The 15446-nt window shown below is 38.4% G+C and overlaps 1 protein-coding gene across 2 annotated transcripts in view; it reads left to right on the top strand.

Moving 5' to 3' along the window:
* DOCK4 (dedicator of cytokinesis 4) overlaps positions 1 to 15446 on the top strand; it is a 3006016-nt gene that overhangs the window by 2319798 nt on the left and 670772 nt on the right. For both annotated transcript variants that reach the window (XM_044088673.1, XM_044088674.1), the window contains exons 28-29: positions 11144 to 11219; positions 11382 to 11482. In XM_044088673.1, coding sequence (XP_043944608.1) covers positions 11144 to 11219; positions 11382 to 11482 — 177 coding nt within the window. The remainder of the gene's footprint in view (positions 1 to 11143; positions 11220 to 11381; positions 11483 to 15446) is intronic.

The following is a 15446-nucleotide window of genomic DNA, read 5'->3' as shown; positions in this document are numbered from 1 at the left end:
GGTCGGACAACTGTCCGAGCCAAAACTACCTCTCCGGGCTTTGGCGGATAAGCTTGGCTCCTACATCGGCCTCTGAGCCCACGGCCTTGGTTCAGGGGGGTTTTCTGGTTTCTCGGAGCCAAGTGCTCGTGCGGATCAGGGCCAGGGGGCTTTTGAGCTGATGAAAAAAGTGCTGTTACCTCAGACTGCTCCGCTTTCAGGTCCAAGTACTCTTCCCCCTAAAGAGCCAGTGTCTGTCTCGGTGCCATCGCATCCATCCAGGCGTGGAGGTCCAAAGCCTCAGGATCCCCCACTAGGCAAAGCTATCTCTTCCAAAACCTCTCCAGAGCATTCCTCTGAGGAGGTCCCTCATAAGAGATTATGCAAGAGGAAGCATTTAGACTTTGCAGAGGAGTCCATCACTTCAGACATAGACCTCAATGAGTCAGAAGGGTCCCCACGGTCACCCTCTGAGCATGTCTCCTTTGCAGACATCCTAGAGATCCTTAAACAGAGAGGTGGCTGGAAGCTCACCAACCCTTCTGAGGATGAGTCTGTGTACCTGGAGGCTTTCAGGTCTCGCCCTTTCACCTCTTGGGTGAATCCGCCTTTCGACCAGCTCACAAATGTAGTCAGTCAGAAGGCATGTGGCTCTCTGGATTCAGTGGAACCTGTTCCTAGGAGGCCAAATAAGTTCATCACTGTGCCGTCAGAGAAAGAGTTCCGTAGTAAAGGTGTCCCAGTAGATGCTATGGTGGTGGAGACAGCCACCATGAAGGAGCTGTCAGAGACATCCTCATCTGTCCATCCACTGAACAAGGAGTCTCGTACGATGGATATATATGGAAAGCGTATGTTTTCTTCAGCGTCTTTTGCTCTTAGGTCGCTGAACTACCTGACCCATTTCACTAGGCTTCAGAGGGATCTCCTTAAGAAGCTAGGAGATACCCTTCAAGGTTCTGTAGCTGCGGGGGTTTCGGATAATGTTTCCTCCCAGCTCTCCACCTTAAACTCTGTGGTGAACTCTTCCATGATGCTCATTTCTTACGCAGCCTATGGAATGAGTAGGGCAGTGGATACAGGAATTTCCTTAAGGCATTCCTGGATGTGCTTATGTGATTTTGCAGAACCCTTTAAGTCTTCCTTTATTAATGCTCCATTTGACGGCTCGTCCTTGTTTGGGCCAAAAGTTAGAGAGACTCAAACCAAGTGCGAGCAGGAAGGAAAGACTCTCTCTGCCATTGGAGTCCATTTCTCCCTACCTACCAGATCTTATCCCAAAGGTCAGAAGGGGGGAAAATGTGGTTTTGTTAGTCCCAGAGAGCCTTTCCAGACACATGTGGTGATTCTTCCCCAGGGGCAGATGGGGAAGTAACAATGGAAGATGCCAACCATGCAGCATACGGGGTCCGCAGAACCAGGGTGACAGTGACTCCTTACTTGGTAAGCCCTTTCAGCACTTCTGAGAAGAGGCCCATCTGTCCATCTCTGGAGGCAGTTGGGGGTTGCTTATTGATGTACCCAAGTGCCTGGCTAGAAATAAAAGACTAATAGGTGCAAACAATCATATCCAGAGGTTATTACATACCACCCCCCCCCCAAGGCAAAATCAGTTCCGGATGTTCCACCCAGTCAAAGGGATTACGCAACCTTAGAAGTTCAAAAGTTGCTAGAAAAAGAGAGTCATCTAAACTGTCCCCGCAGACCAAATTGAATCCAGAACTTACTCAAGGTTCTTTTTAGCTCCAAAAAAGACAGGGGACTGAAGGCCCATTCTGGATCTCAGCAGACTAAACAAGTCCATAAAGAAATCAAAGTTCCAGATGGTAACACTGCAGTCGATACTCCCCTTTCTGAGGAAAGATGATTAGATGTATTCAGTAGATCTCCAGGATGCGTACTACCACATAATAATGGACAGACAATCCAGGAGACATTCACACTTTTGGTTGGGAGCCAGTCACTTCCAGTTTTGAGCTCTGCCCTTTGGTCTCACTACAGCCCCCAGAGTGTTCACTAAATGTATGGCAGTGATTACGGCTCACTTGAGTTGTCTAGGATTACGGGTGTTTCCGTTCTTAGATGACTGGCTCCTAACCACCACCACCAAGCATCTACTAACAAGAGGGAAAGACACCACCATTCATCTTTGCTCTCAGCTAGGCATCACGATAAATTTTGAAAATTCTGCCGTGTTACCATCACAGCATATAGTCTTTATAGGGGCAGACTTAGGTACAAGACAAATCTTGGCCAAGCTTCCTCCCGAGAGGATTTATACATTATGTCATCAAGTCAAAAATCTCTTGACCAAGAAAAAAGTGCAAGCAAGGATTGTTTTGAAAGTTGTGGGTACCATGATGGCAGCAATAACCTTGATACCATTAGCTCGTCTGCACATTAGAATTCTTCAGTGGCTGCTGTCTACCCAGTGGTCCATGCAGGATCTGCCCATTTCTCACAAAATTATCATCACAGAATCCTGCAAGAAAGATCTGCACTGGTGGCTTCACTCTACTTGGGTGACTTTAGGCTGACCATTCGTCTTTCCACAACCAGTAGTCACAGTAACCATGGATGCTTCCCAGATAGGGTGGGGGGGGGCATTACCTGGGAAAGACTGTCCAGGGTGCTTGTCAGGATCATGAGAACCACTTGCATATCAATGTCCTAGAGATGAGAGCGGTGCTGTTGGCATTGCAGGCATTCCAGGGCTCCCTTCCACTAGGAACAATTGCAGTACAGACAGACAACATGTCATTGGTATGGTACATAAACAGACAAGGAGGAGCCAAATCTTATTCCCTCTGTTGAGAGGCCCAAAGGGTATGGCAGTGGACAGTCTCTTCCCAACATTTTCTGACAGCAATGCACATCCCAGGGAAGTCCAACGTGATAGCGGATAAACTCAGCAGAGCTAGACTGATGCCTCACGAGTGGTCCCTAAAGCCAGAGATAGCGGAAATGATCTTCCAAAAGTGGGGCCAGCCTTGCTGCAATCTCCTTGCCATGTCCATGAATACCTAGTGCAGCAGCTATTTTGCCCTGATCCCCCCCCAGGGGAGTCACCAAGGGACTCCGTTTTACACAATTAGCCTCCAGATCTTCTCTACACCTTTCCCCCATTTCACTTGATCCCTAAAGTTCTTCAGAAAGCCAGCATGTTGGGAAGCAGTTTAATACTCATCGGTCCATACTGGTCTCGACAAATTTGTTTTCCCTTTCTATGTCCCATCTCCAGGAGGAGCTGTGAATTCTGGACCCAGTTCCAGACCTCCTGACTCATCCTTTAGGGACGCTTCATCCATCATTTCAAACCCTCAAGTTGACAGCTTGGCTGCTCTAGTTCCACACATAGCCAGGTTTCCTGATATTTCCCCTGCAGTGAAACATATTTTGATTTTGTCTCATAAGGCTTCAACCAGAAAATTATATTCTAGTAAATGGAAAAGATTTTCCCGTTGGGCTTTTAACAACCACATTGATCCTTTTACTGCCTATATAACAGTTGTATTAGACTTTCCAGCTAAACTTTTTAATGAAGGTCCAGCTGTGGCTACTATTCAAGTTCAATTAGCTGCTATATCAAACTATCATATCAGAGAAATTGGACAAAGAATCATGTCCCACAGGCTTTGCAAAGCTTTCTTGAAAGGTACATTCTTACTGAGGCCCCCTGTAAAAGAACCACCAGCACCATGAGACCTAAACTTTGTTTTATCCGCTGTGATCCTTCCTCCCTTTGAACTGGCATCATCCAGTGATCTAAAGTTTTTAATATGGAAGATGTCCTTTTTGATAGCCATCATGTCTTCTAGATGAGTGTCAGAACTTCAAGCATTGTCAATACGTCCCCAATACATGACTTTTCACAAAGATAGAGTTTCTCTGCGAACCAACCCTTCATTCCTTCCAAAAGTATGTTCATAAGCTAATTTAAATCAATCTATTGACTTACCAGTCTTTTTCCCAAGCTATGGCAACAGGGCAGAGTACAAATTACACCAGTTAGACGTACATAGACAGTTAACTGCATAGAACAAAGGTTTTCAGGAAATCGGACCAGCTATTTGTATCTTTTTCAGACAAAAAGAAAGGGGCCCCCTTTATCAAAGGTCACACTTTCTAAATGGCTTACAGACTGTATAACTTTCGCGTACAAATCTCAGAACAGAGAGCTTCCAGGAAAGGTGAAAGGTCACTCTGCAAGAGCTGTAGCAACCTCATCTGCCTTTCAGGTGAGGTTACTTATGAATTCCATTTGTGCAGTATAGGTAAAGCCTCATACCTTTGTCACTCATTACAAAGTCAATTTGGCCTCCAGGAACAGGGCCTCTTTTGGGTCCACTGTTCTGAAGATTTTTTTCCCTTGAGCCACCCAAGAAAGATGGTGCTAGGGACGCTCTCCCAACCAGCAAGGAATGGAGGCGAGATAGGACAACATAACATAAAAAAGTTATGTACTCATCATAATGTTCCATGTTTGTTGTCCATCTCACCTTCATTCTTACATCCCACCCTCCTTCCCCCAGCCTTTGCTTTTGGAGGATTGAGCATTTTTTTGCTAATTGGAATTTGATGTTCTCTGAATCTCTTCTTTAGTCCTTTTCAGACATGATTTGTGGACATTGGCTGTACTATCTGCAAACAAGATCTGGGTAATCTTCCCTGAGCATGATGGGATATAGGCCAAGTTGGAACCGATTATCTGTTCTGAGCCCAACCAACAAGGAATGAAGGCGTGATAGTCAGCAAACATGGAACGTTATGGTGAGTACATAACTTATTTTTTCTTTTACCTAGCTCCTATGGCTATGAGCACAAGAAATAGTGTGTGTGTAAATAAGTTTAATATTTTTTATAGTTATATGCTGTGATGACTGAGATGTATATACTTAAAATACGGTTTGTAAGGTTAAATGCTGTAATATCTATGTCTTTCTTTAAACCTGCAACAATTTCACTCTGTTCTAAACTAAGATATTGTAAAATGTTTGTAATAAGCTCAAAAAAATCTTGTCTTTGGAGCTTTTCTCCCAAGGCCTCTGCTGAAAACAGGTTCTTTTAACCCAGACTGACTGTCCCAGTAAACAAATGTCATATAAATAAATAAAATAAAATAAATAAATTGTCAGATAGATACTAGGCCATGTGATTAATGCTTAGAAATTCAAAGAAAAGGAGGTGAAGGAAAGAACTGGGTAGGGCAAAAAATGTTAGTATTGTTATTAAGAGGTGGGGTGTACAGCGGGATCAGAGACAATTATATATAAGGCTATTATAAGATAAGGTTCATCTTAGAAGTGGGATGAGCAGTGTCACCAAATAAAATATATACCTGTGGGATGCCAGTAAAACTACTTATGTAATGGTGAACACTGGTTGAGGATTCTGAATGAAGAGACATGATTTGGTGATACAGCATGCAGAAGGTAACAGTGACATTCGTCCTGGAGATAAACAGAAGCAGATTCTTTGATTTGAGGTCATGTTTAAATTGTAATTTAAAACACTTGCTTTCGGAATGGATTTCAGTGGTAGTGGAATGTGGTTTTGCAGTTTAGGTACACTGTTTGATTTGTGGCTAACATCAACCTGTTGCTTCATGTGTTTGTTTTTATTGATTAACATGTCTTAATGTGCTTTTCTAGACTCACTTTTTTTTCTTTTTTTCATTCTGTTTGTGTCCCTGGAAATGCTATGTGAAACAAACTGATCGTGGTTTCTTTTTGTCTTGATGCTGCGTAAGAAGTCTGAAGGTGTAATGATATAATGGGTTTAACCCACCTACTCATTTTCATCATCTGCAGGATTATGTATGAAACCAAAACTTGCTATTAAAAAAAACACACAGATACTGCTTAGAGTTTCTTTGGATTCTTCAGATGCATCATCAATTTTGGATAAAGTCACTATATTTTCTGAAAACTAATATAGTCGTGGGGGTTGTCTCAATACTAATTATAGTAGTACGGAGCTACATCCTTGTTTTTCTCAGTCCTTAAGTGGACACTTGAAATTCGCTTTCTTCATTTGCTTATTTAATTTTTTCATCTGTTAATGTGGCATTATGATAGCCTTACAGTAAAAAGTGATTTATTTAATCTTTTCCCAGTTAGGGGTCACCACAGCAGATCACCAGCCCGCAGATTAATTGGCAGTGGTGTTTTTACGGTGTCAAGTCTCCAGCCCGGTCCCCAACCTTTATAGAAGGCATACACAAACGTACTTACCTGCATGTCTTTAAAACTCACTGCAGGGAGGACATGCAGACACTGCACAGAAGGTGCTTCAGCCGAGAATCAAACCGGAGAACCTCTTGCTGTGAAGTGACAACCCTACCCACCCATATTGTTTGCCTGGTACTTACAAGTCTATGTTGCCTTTAAAACAGTTATTACTTTCCTAGGAGGTAGATGGGGTCAATCTGTTTGTACTGTTTTCACTTGTTTTTTTAATTTTTAATGAATTGTCCAGAGTTGGGATTGATATGCTTGCCATCTGTATCATGTCTGCTTAATTGTGTCAATGGTGAACTTATACATAATACACATATACACTAATCAGCTTTACCTCAGTTCATAGATTATATAGCTATCTGAGTGTCCACTTAATCTTGTGACCATTTATACATGGCCAATACCCTCCCACAGTTAGCACCTCGTTTCTTCAGGAGAGCCATACCAGTTAACACTGGAGCAAATGTTCGAATACCCATTCAGTCATGTAGATTATGCTTAAAGGAAGATAGTGAGTTTTATGGGTGGACATGCAAGGGGAGTGAATTCCAGGAGATTGGGAGGTGCTGAGTTATAAACCCATCCCTCCACCATGTTTTACTTATGCACTGGAGAAGATTTAGGTCCTTAGTTCTACTGCTGGTGGAGCTATTGGACTTGAGGAAATTACTGCATCTCTCTCTTATGGTGCAGTAAAACAGAGAGCTGCAATAAAAAGCCTGCAAGTCACTGGCTAAAGAGATGGAAGACTAGCTCTGTTTTTGTGTTTTTGTTGGTGTAATTCTGTAGAGTTTCTATAAAGAGATGGAGCTTCCAGCTTTTCTTGATAGCTGCAGGATTTTAGACCTGTGATCTTTTAAAGATGATGATTAGGAATCTTTGGGGTCTTTGTAATTGTTTGATATGTTTAGTAACGTACATCCTGCAATGACTGAAGGCAAAAATGGTATAGCCTATACAGCTTGACTTAACCAAATCTTTTGACAGAATCCCCCACTTAGGTATAGTGCAAAAGCTAAATAAACTCAGAATAAACCCCTATGTCACCCATCGGATTACCAAATGGCTCACAGTCCAAAGCCATGGACTGAAACTAAATGCCACAAAATGCATTATTGTTTCATTTGAGAAGTCTTCTATCCCTAGGAACTACCAGATTGTCAATATAAAAATTGACTCCATTGTTCAGGATGTGATGACTTATGTGGACAGTGATCTAACATTCGACCAACATATATGCATTGTGATAAGAAAGTCCTTCTTTATTGCACAGCTGATAAACAAAAGGATTGTGTCTATATTTAGGCATACAATTATCTCCCTTTTATTCAGCCCTCATTAGGCCAGTCATTGAGCACAATGCCCCATTTTGAATGTATCTGTCCAGACATGGGCAATGACTGGAATGTCCATGGATACCTTACTTAAAGGGTAAAAGGCTTAAACGGTATGTCCTACATTTACCAAATCAAAGCTGTGTGGCCATACTCTTCAGACTACTAAGAGATGACCTGTGTCTAGCATACAAGACAATCCCAGTACTGTTGGGTTTACTGCACATCATTAAGTCTAATGGCATCAGAAATACCTGGTCCAGGGATCTAAAACTCTTCTGCAAAATCAGCAGAACAGTTTGAAGGGACAGATATTTCTCACTGAAGATGCTACTGCTCTGGAACAGACTCCCTCTACATGTAAAACAAAGTTCACCCTTGTCCATATTCAAGTGCAGCTTGGATCTATGGATGAGAAACAGAAAATATATCCCAGCACTGCCCTCTGTACTACTAAAGGGCAGTGGCAGCTCATAAAGGCTTTATCTCATGCATGTGTCCCCTTAAATTATCCATAGTATGATCCTAGTTATTTTCATTAGGGGCAATATATAATTATCAACCATGGGATGGGTAAGGCCAGTCTAACATCAAATAGGATAGGTTAATTCAAGAACCAAAAGGGAAACTGGCTAGGCTTAAAATGGTATGCAAGGGCAGCTAGCCTAGTACTTACCTATGAACTTATGAACCTATAAGGCAATGCTTCACGTCATATTCCACAGTCAAGCAGTAATGACAGTATTAGTGTTGGTTGTGTCTCTTTTCATTAAATGTCAGAGAGTTCCCTTGACAGGAATTAGGATAAGATCCAGAATGGTGGGCTCAAGGTAGCACACACACACACACACACACACACACACACACACACACACACACACACACACACACTTACTTTCAGGGCATCGGTTTACCAGATTTAGGCCTGAACACTAAGGAAAAAAATGGGGCAGCTGGGTGACTGATGTTCAGCTGGAGGCACACAAATGGGTGGCAGAGGTAAATCAACTGTTATACTATGAGGTCATAATGGAAAGAGGAAAGCCATCCAGAAGATTATCTTCTCTGTCCAAATGTTAGAGAGTATTTGTCTCAGCAGGAGACATTGGACAACAGCCGCATAAAGACATCAGGATTATATAGTCTGTCTAAGTCAGAACGGACTTATTTTTTGTTAAGGCTCACATTTTTGTAGTTGTGTACTGCGCTGCTTTGTATGTTTTAGTGTTTTAGTGCAAGAAATACAATGCAGCTACACCACCATTTCTTCCCAGAACCCAGATTTTTATTGATTCTGAATGGAAAACTGAATTTATTTCCATCTGAAGCAGCTGCTGTAACAGATATGAAGTTTAAATCATGGAAAATTTTGTGTGTGCATAATATCGGTAAGCATTATGTCAGAGCTCTGCATCTAGCTTGCAGGCTTCATGTATTGCCTTACATTTCAAAGTTTTGGCATTGAAGTATAATCTCCTTTTTTTTTTTTCTAAAAACAGTATCAGCATTCACAGTAAGTCAAATGGTTTAGCTTCAAGTTTTTGTAACAGCAAGAAATTAAATGGAAAATTCCATTTTCTATCTTGGATACCTGTATACAACTCAACTACTGCAGTGACAACAGACAAACAAATATCACATTTTCTAATGTTCTATTTCCTTTCTGCAAAGGCAATAGGGAGTTCCAGTCTAAATGTCTGGATCATTTTTTTGGTTGCATATTTATTTAATTGTTTGCTTGTTGCCCAGGTAAGTGTGCTGGTTGGGGACCCTTTTTCAGCTATGACCTGGGCCTTAAGGTATTATAACAATCATATACTCTGGATTAATAGTATTCTGGCTTTATTGTATTGTAAGCGCTTTTCTTTTTCGGCTTCTTCAGACATTTATGATAAAAAAAGCCATTTAAATTTAAATAACAAAACATTTCATTTTCATTGGCCTGACAGATAACTACTAAAAAAAATTAAAATATACAAAGATATCTAGTCATTTTAATTCAAAAAACAAAATATTATTTATTTTAATTTTAATTTTTTTAATTGAAAAAAAAAAAAAATATAATAAAAAATGTGGAATGTGTGGATATGGATAATAAAATAATATATATATTATAATATATATAAATAAATATAAATAAATATAAATAAATAAAAAACAATACAAACATCCATAAACACCCTTTGACACATATACATATAATATAGTGCTTGTGTGAGCTGTTTTTGTTTTTGTTTTTTTTTTATTTTTTTTTATTTTTATATTATTATATACACATAATATATTTTTATCATATACTCTGGATTAATGATAATTAGATATTTATAAGGAATATGAAAAAAGAGCAAATACACAGTCAGTTTGACACATGTATGGTGAGTGTACTTAATAATTTACATAATTAATGCACCTTATTCTGAGGTGAGGGGAATCTCTTCTAAGTTCTCATTCATTTGCATAATTAATACCACTATTCCATAATAATTATTTGTGTAAGAGATACCATTGCATTATGTTTTATTGTGCTATATATAGCAGTGCTTTATCTGTGGTTGTAAAAAGTTTGTCTGTTAGAGCAGCAGCTTTTTCTGGTTCCTTCTTCAAAAATGGTTTGTCTGTGTGATTATTTATTCTTTGGTTTGATTGGTTCTTCAAAAATCTAACAACTCAAAACATTTGCGGAGTTCCATCATAGGCAGCTTACAGATTTTGACAAACTAGAAGTTCAGTCTACAAGCACAACTACATTTTAAAAGTGCAGCGCTGCAAAATATTCAGGCCTATATTGGTTTGAAAACTAGGTTGTTGAGTATGGTATTTTGATTTGGACTCTGCCAAAGCATTCAGCTCTGTAGTACTGTCCCTACAATAAATATAATACAGTCATATGTCATGTGATCTACCACTGTATACTGTACAAACTCAGAAGAAAAAGTGAGATTGGGCGAGATTTACATCAACTTTCATACCATACCAATGAAATGTTCTTCTTTTCTGACTTATATTCATGGAGTATTGTTAAAAATGTACTTTTTCTAGCTGTGATAGCTCCTAGACTAATGCTAACTGAGGCTGAGTACCAACCAGCTGCATTCGAGAAGTGGAGACTGTCTGTGTGGTATGCATGTTATTTCATAGAAGACAAACATATAAACTGCTGAAAAAATAGGTTTATAACTGACTGGTGAAGCTGTGTGAAAGGCTAGTTTTAAAACTGTTCCATGATGGCCTCCTGTTATGACACTTAATATAGCTCTGTTTTTTTTTTTTTGAAAACTAAACCTGTTTAAATTTTTCTTAATAATGTGCATATAGTTCCCATTTGAATTGCTTTGCATTATGGGAATAGGTGCAGGTCTGTTTTATTTTAGCATTACGTTCCAGAACATCCATTGTCTTTTTATCCCTGTGTTCTTCTGAATCTAGTAGATGATTGACAGATTGAGTGCTAAGGTGCTTGTTTGTGTGGAGAAACTGATGAATACCATTATCACATATTACTTTTAGAGTGAAACATTTAGCTTTCCTCATAAGGCCTCGAACCTCTGACTCGAATTGTCTGCTTTGATTAATTATGCTTTTTTCCCGTAGTGTGATCATCACTACTGTCCTGTACCTCTCTGATGCTCTTCGCAAGAATTTCCTTGCCGACAACTTTGATTACAAGGTATGTTACGGGATATAGTCATTGATTTTTCTAGTGTATGACTAAATAAAATTGCATTGTTTAGGAAGTTCTTCAGCTTTCTGTAAAATTAACATGATTGAGCTCACATGTTTGACGGCAGTTCTGTACCCCAAAACATTGTCATTATCTTTGTTTTTATAGGTCTGGGATTCATACTTTTACCTTGCTGTCATTTTTATAAACCAGCAATGTCTTCAGTTGGAGACCTTCACACCTTCCAAAAGGAAAAAAATATTAGAAAAGTGAGTATTATATTGAGCATTTATGGGTATTGCCTTTCTAGAATAAAGTGTGTGTGTTGCATTTATGAGCAGTTGAATTTTGAATCACTTTCTCTGAGTAGATTTCATGGTGTAGAAGTATTTAAAAAATGTGAGCTTCTAAATACTTTACTGCCACTGTGCCATCTTACTGCAGCATTATGTTTGACACCACTCTTAGACAGTAATATAGGTTGCATTTTTTTGATCAGCCAATATTACATATGTTCATTTATTAATATCTTGTCAGAGGTGTCTGAAATGTAATTTCTGGCAGGTGTGTCAATGACAGTAAAAGGTCCTTTCCATGTTTCATTGCTGACTATGAGAGATGCGTAATATCAGTCGAGAAATTGACTTAGACCTTTAATATTACTCCTGGAAATTGATTTACATTCCTGTAATATGGCTCCTTGCTTTGTGATACTCCTCACATGTTGACAAGACAGTAGCATGAAGATATCAGACTGTTTTGTCTGACTCTACTGTTGTCATCTGGAAACAATAAAATGCAATCTTAGTTTGCATTTTAATTTATTTATTCATTTGTTGACAAGTAGGTAAACTTTTCCAGCTGATATGAAAAATTATGGGGAAGCAGAACATTAAGCATAACTGGAAAGTAACATAAATCAAGAACAAAGAAGAAGAATCTCAAAACAGTAACTTTATTAAAAGGTCTGTCACAAAATGCACTGGTCATGCAGCCATATTTTAATGAAAAAGAAAATTGCTCTTGCACATACATGCGCACACGCGCGCACACACATACACACACACACACACACACGCACACACACACACACACACTTCTGGTTTTGAACATTGTGTTGACTGATCCATAGAGTAGTTTCACCAAATATTGTTTAATAAACCCATATACAGACACATTACAATTAGACATATGAAAACTATCCAGAACATTGATTTTGCACTCAGATTTCATCATAACACTGTATTTTGAATTTCTAGTCAAATAGGCATTTAATTTAGAGAAAGGAAAATATTTTGATTACCTTGATGTATGTAGTTTATCATTTCAGAGGCTTAGACCAGTAATCCAGAAGTCCTTGCTAACTGTTACTTGAATATAGAAAAACAAAAAAGCATATGAAAAAATGTGAAGTTCTGAATATTATTAGTTAAAATTTACCTTTTTAAATTACTGACTGCTGAATATAGCATGAGTAATCTTATAATTCTGACGCAAATTAGCATTTTCTTTCCTTCATTCTGATTTATAGTTGTATATTCACTAAGATTGAGTAACGTTCCATACATGACAGACACCGAGTTCCTTACAGCAGCGTAACATTTTTTATATTAATGCAGCCCTCATTGTTTATGCAATATATATATATATATATATATATATATATATATATATATATATATATATATATGTATATATATTTTTTCATTGACGAAGCTCAACTTTTGCAATGCCTGTCCATTTTGCTCTTTGTTTGCTGGCAGATTTTCAACAGAGTGCTGCATACATTATGGCTGCCGATGTAAATTGCATTGCTGAAACAGCTAAACAAAGGCATGTGCACCTGTTTTCAGGTAACTTGCTAAGAGCTACTTTCTAATTTTACCTCTCTATATGATAGAGACATGAAAGAATCCCTGCAGTCACCTTTCCCCGTTATATCTTCTATATGTTCTCCCTCCCCCAGTGTTACATGGCATTTGATTTATAAATCTGAAATACTTGTATGTAGCGAATTAGTAACATTCATGTTAAACAGAACCTCTGTATATATCCATCACTTCAAAGTTAGAGCACCTGTCATTCAGAAATTCTCAGGTTCATAACCTGCTTGCTAGCATAAGGTAACCAGCCTCAGTTGAAGTCTTTAGCTGGAAAGGAAATAGTTGGAGTGGATAGCTGAAGGCATCCTTGTGTTTTCTGAATGTGCAGTTGTTCTTTACTGAAGGTTACAATCTATAGCCAAAGTCTGCTGCAATTCCAAGTAAAGGATAGTAAAATACACAGATTTCAGAGGAGTGAGAGAAAATGATAATACAGTGTGTTATTATATAAACCACTTGTCTCTTTGTACCTGTGTCACTCTGGGATTTATATTTTCCTTAAAAAATAAAACAAAACTAGCAATGTATAGTGTGATGTGCCTTAGCTCTCCCTGTTCTCACTCTACCTAAAGTGAGAGGAGACATGCATCATAATGGGTGCTTTGTATGAACATTTGTTAGTCACAGGAAGAAAATAAATATTGTTGGACAAAAGGAGTGGAAACATGTTTTTAGAAGAAGGGTTAACAGTCATAACTAGAGAACAGACTTCTTAACCTCTTCGAGCAAGAAATCTGAACACATCATAAAATAATGGGGGGTCAAAGGTCCCAAAATAGGGACAGCTTTTAAATATTTCTGTTATAAACTTTGAGTATTGCTAGGATAATGGCATTTGTGTTAACATGCATTTTTAAAGGATGAAACTGAAATGTATGTCATTATTTAATGGCTTCATCCTGAGTGATTTGTCAGAAAACCATAAACTTTAAGAGGAACAGATCAAAAATATGGGGCAAAAATCTGGACATTCAGCAAACATCTGGACATTTGAGTGCTATGCTAGAGAAAAACATCTGCCACTTCATATTATGAAAAGTTTGCCTGTGTTTCTTAAGTTGTTAGACTGGAATAATAGTTATGGCTTACAAAAACTTTTTGTGTTTCGAGTGTATCATCTGCGGAAGGGGGACTTGCTTTGACAGTGTTATTTTCCTACAGTAACGAAAAATGTCCTCCTTTCATTTGTGTAATGACATTGGGGTGACCATTCCCTGCATGCCTCAGGATATTGTTAGTGTTCCAGTCACTCTTGGTCTTTGCGTGAGTAAATAAACTCACAGATATAAACACTCCACAGCCTAGACACACAGAAATATTATTGTTTTGTTTATATTTTTATTCTCCTGTAACAAGAGTGTCAACTTTTGCCACCAGTAATCAAACAACTCAGCAGTTTGGAGAACTCAGTCTTGTATTGCCTCTTGGTGTATTTCATAGCACCAGTTTTATCCATGATTGTCTTCTCTGGAGGTTGAGATGTGTATACTAGTCACCCTTTCACCAATGTGAGTATTGAATTTTATCCTCCATATCTATACTGTGGTGCCCATAGAACTTGTAGAAAATCTCCTAGTATCCTGTTTTTTCCCTTTTTTGCTTTTGTTTTTGTTAACTAGATAAGTTAATCGACCCTTAAAAGTAGATTTTTCCTCCAGGTGTAAATTTTATTACCCAGAGGAATAATAATTGCCTGGCCATGTTCTGCTTTTTTGTTTTGTTTTGTTTTGTTAACTTGTTAAATGAATTGATCTATACTGGCAAATTTTAATACCATCAAGGGAAAAAAAAGATTTTAAGTGCAGCAGCTGCTATGGCAATTCAGTAAGCTGCCAGTACCCATAAAAAAACTAAAATCTGAATGATTTCCGAATGCCTCTATCACTTGCATGAGTTTCTGACTGATGGGAAGCCCCAAACCTGATCACTTATTAAAGTGTCTTTTTAATTATTATACTTATATAGAATTACCTGTGTATCTGTGTTGTAGGGTCTAAACTAAGCTTCATTCATAGATGTGCCACTTATGAGTTAGTTTATAACATGGATGTACTGGGTATATATTCAGTCCAGTATTATTTATACATGTGTGTGTATATATTCATATATTTCTGTGCCTATGGGTATATAGGTTCATTTATCACTGCTTTGCCAACAGCGTAATATGTATTTAATGACATAATGTTTTACTTACTGTAATTATGTATAATGGTGGAGAACACAGTATGTATGTTACGTTTTTTAAAGTTCATTTAGTAGGCTAAGAGCAGTACAGTAGATTTACAAAGAATCCGGTTGAGTTCTGGCAGAGTAAGACAAGTTTATAGCTTTCTTTGGTTTGAAACTTTAA

The sequence above is a fragment of the Protopterus annectens genome, chromosome 11.part0 (genome assembly GCF_019279795.1).
Source record: "Protopterus annectens isolate FY-2018-M chromosome 11.part0, PAN1.0, whole genome shotgun sequence".
NCBI classification, from domain to species: domain Eukaryota; kingdom Metazoa; phylum Chordata; order Ceratodontiformes; family Protopteridae; genus Protopterus; species Protopterus annectens.
Note: the sequence above shows the minus strand (reverse complement) of the source record. Positions and strands in the feature narration are given on the sequence as shown.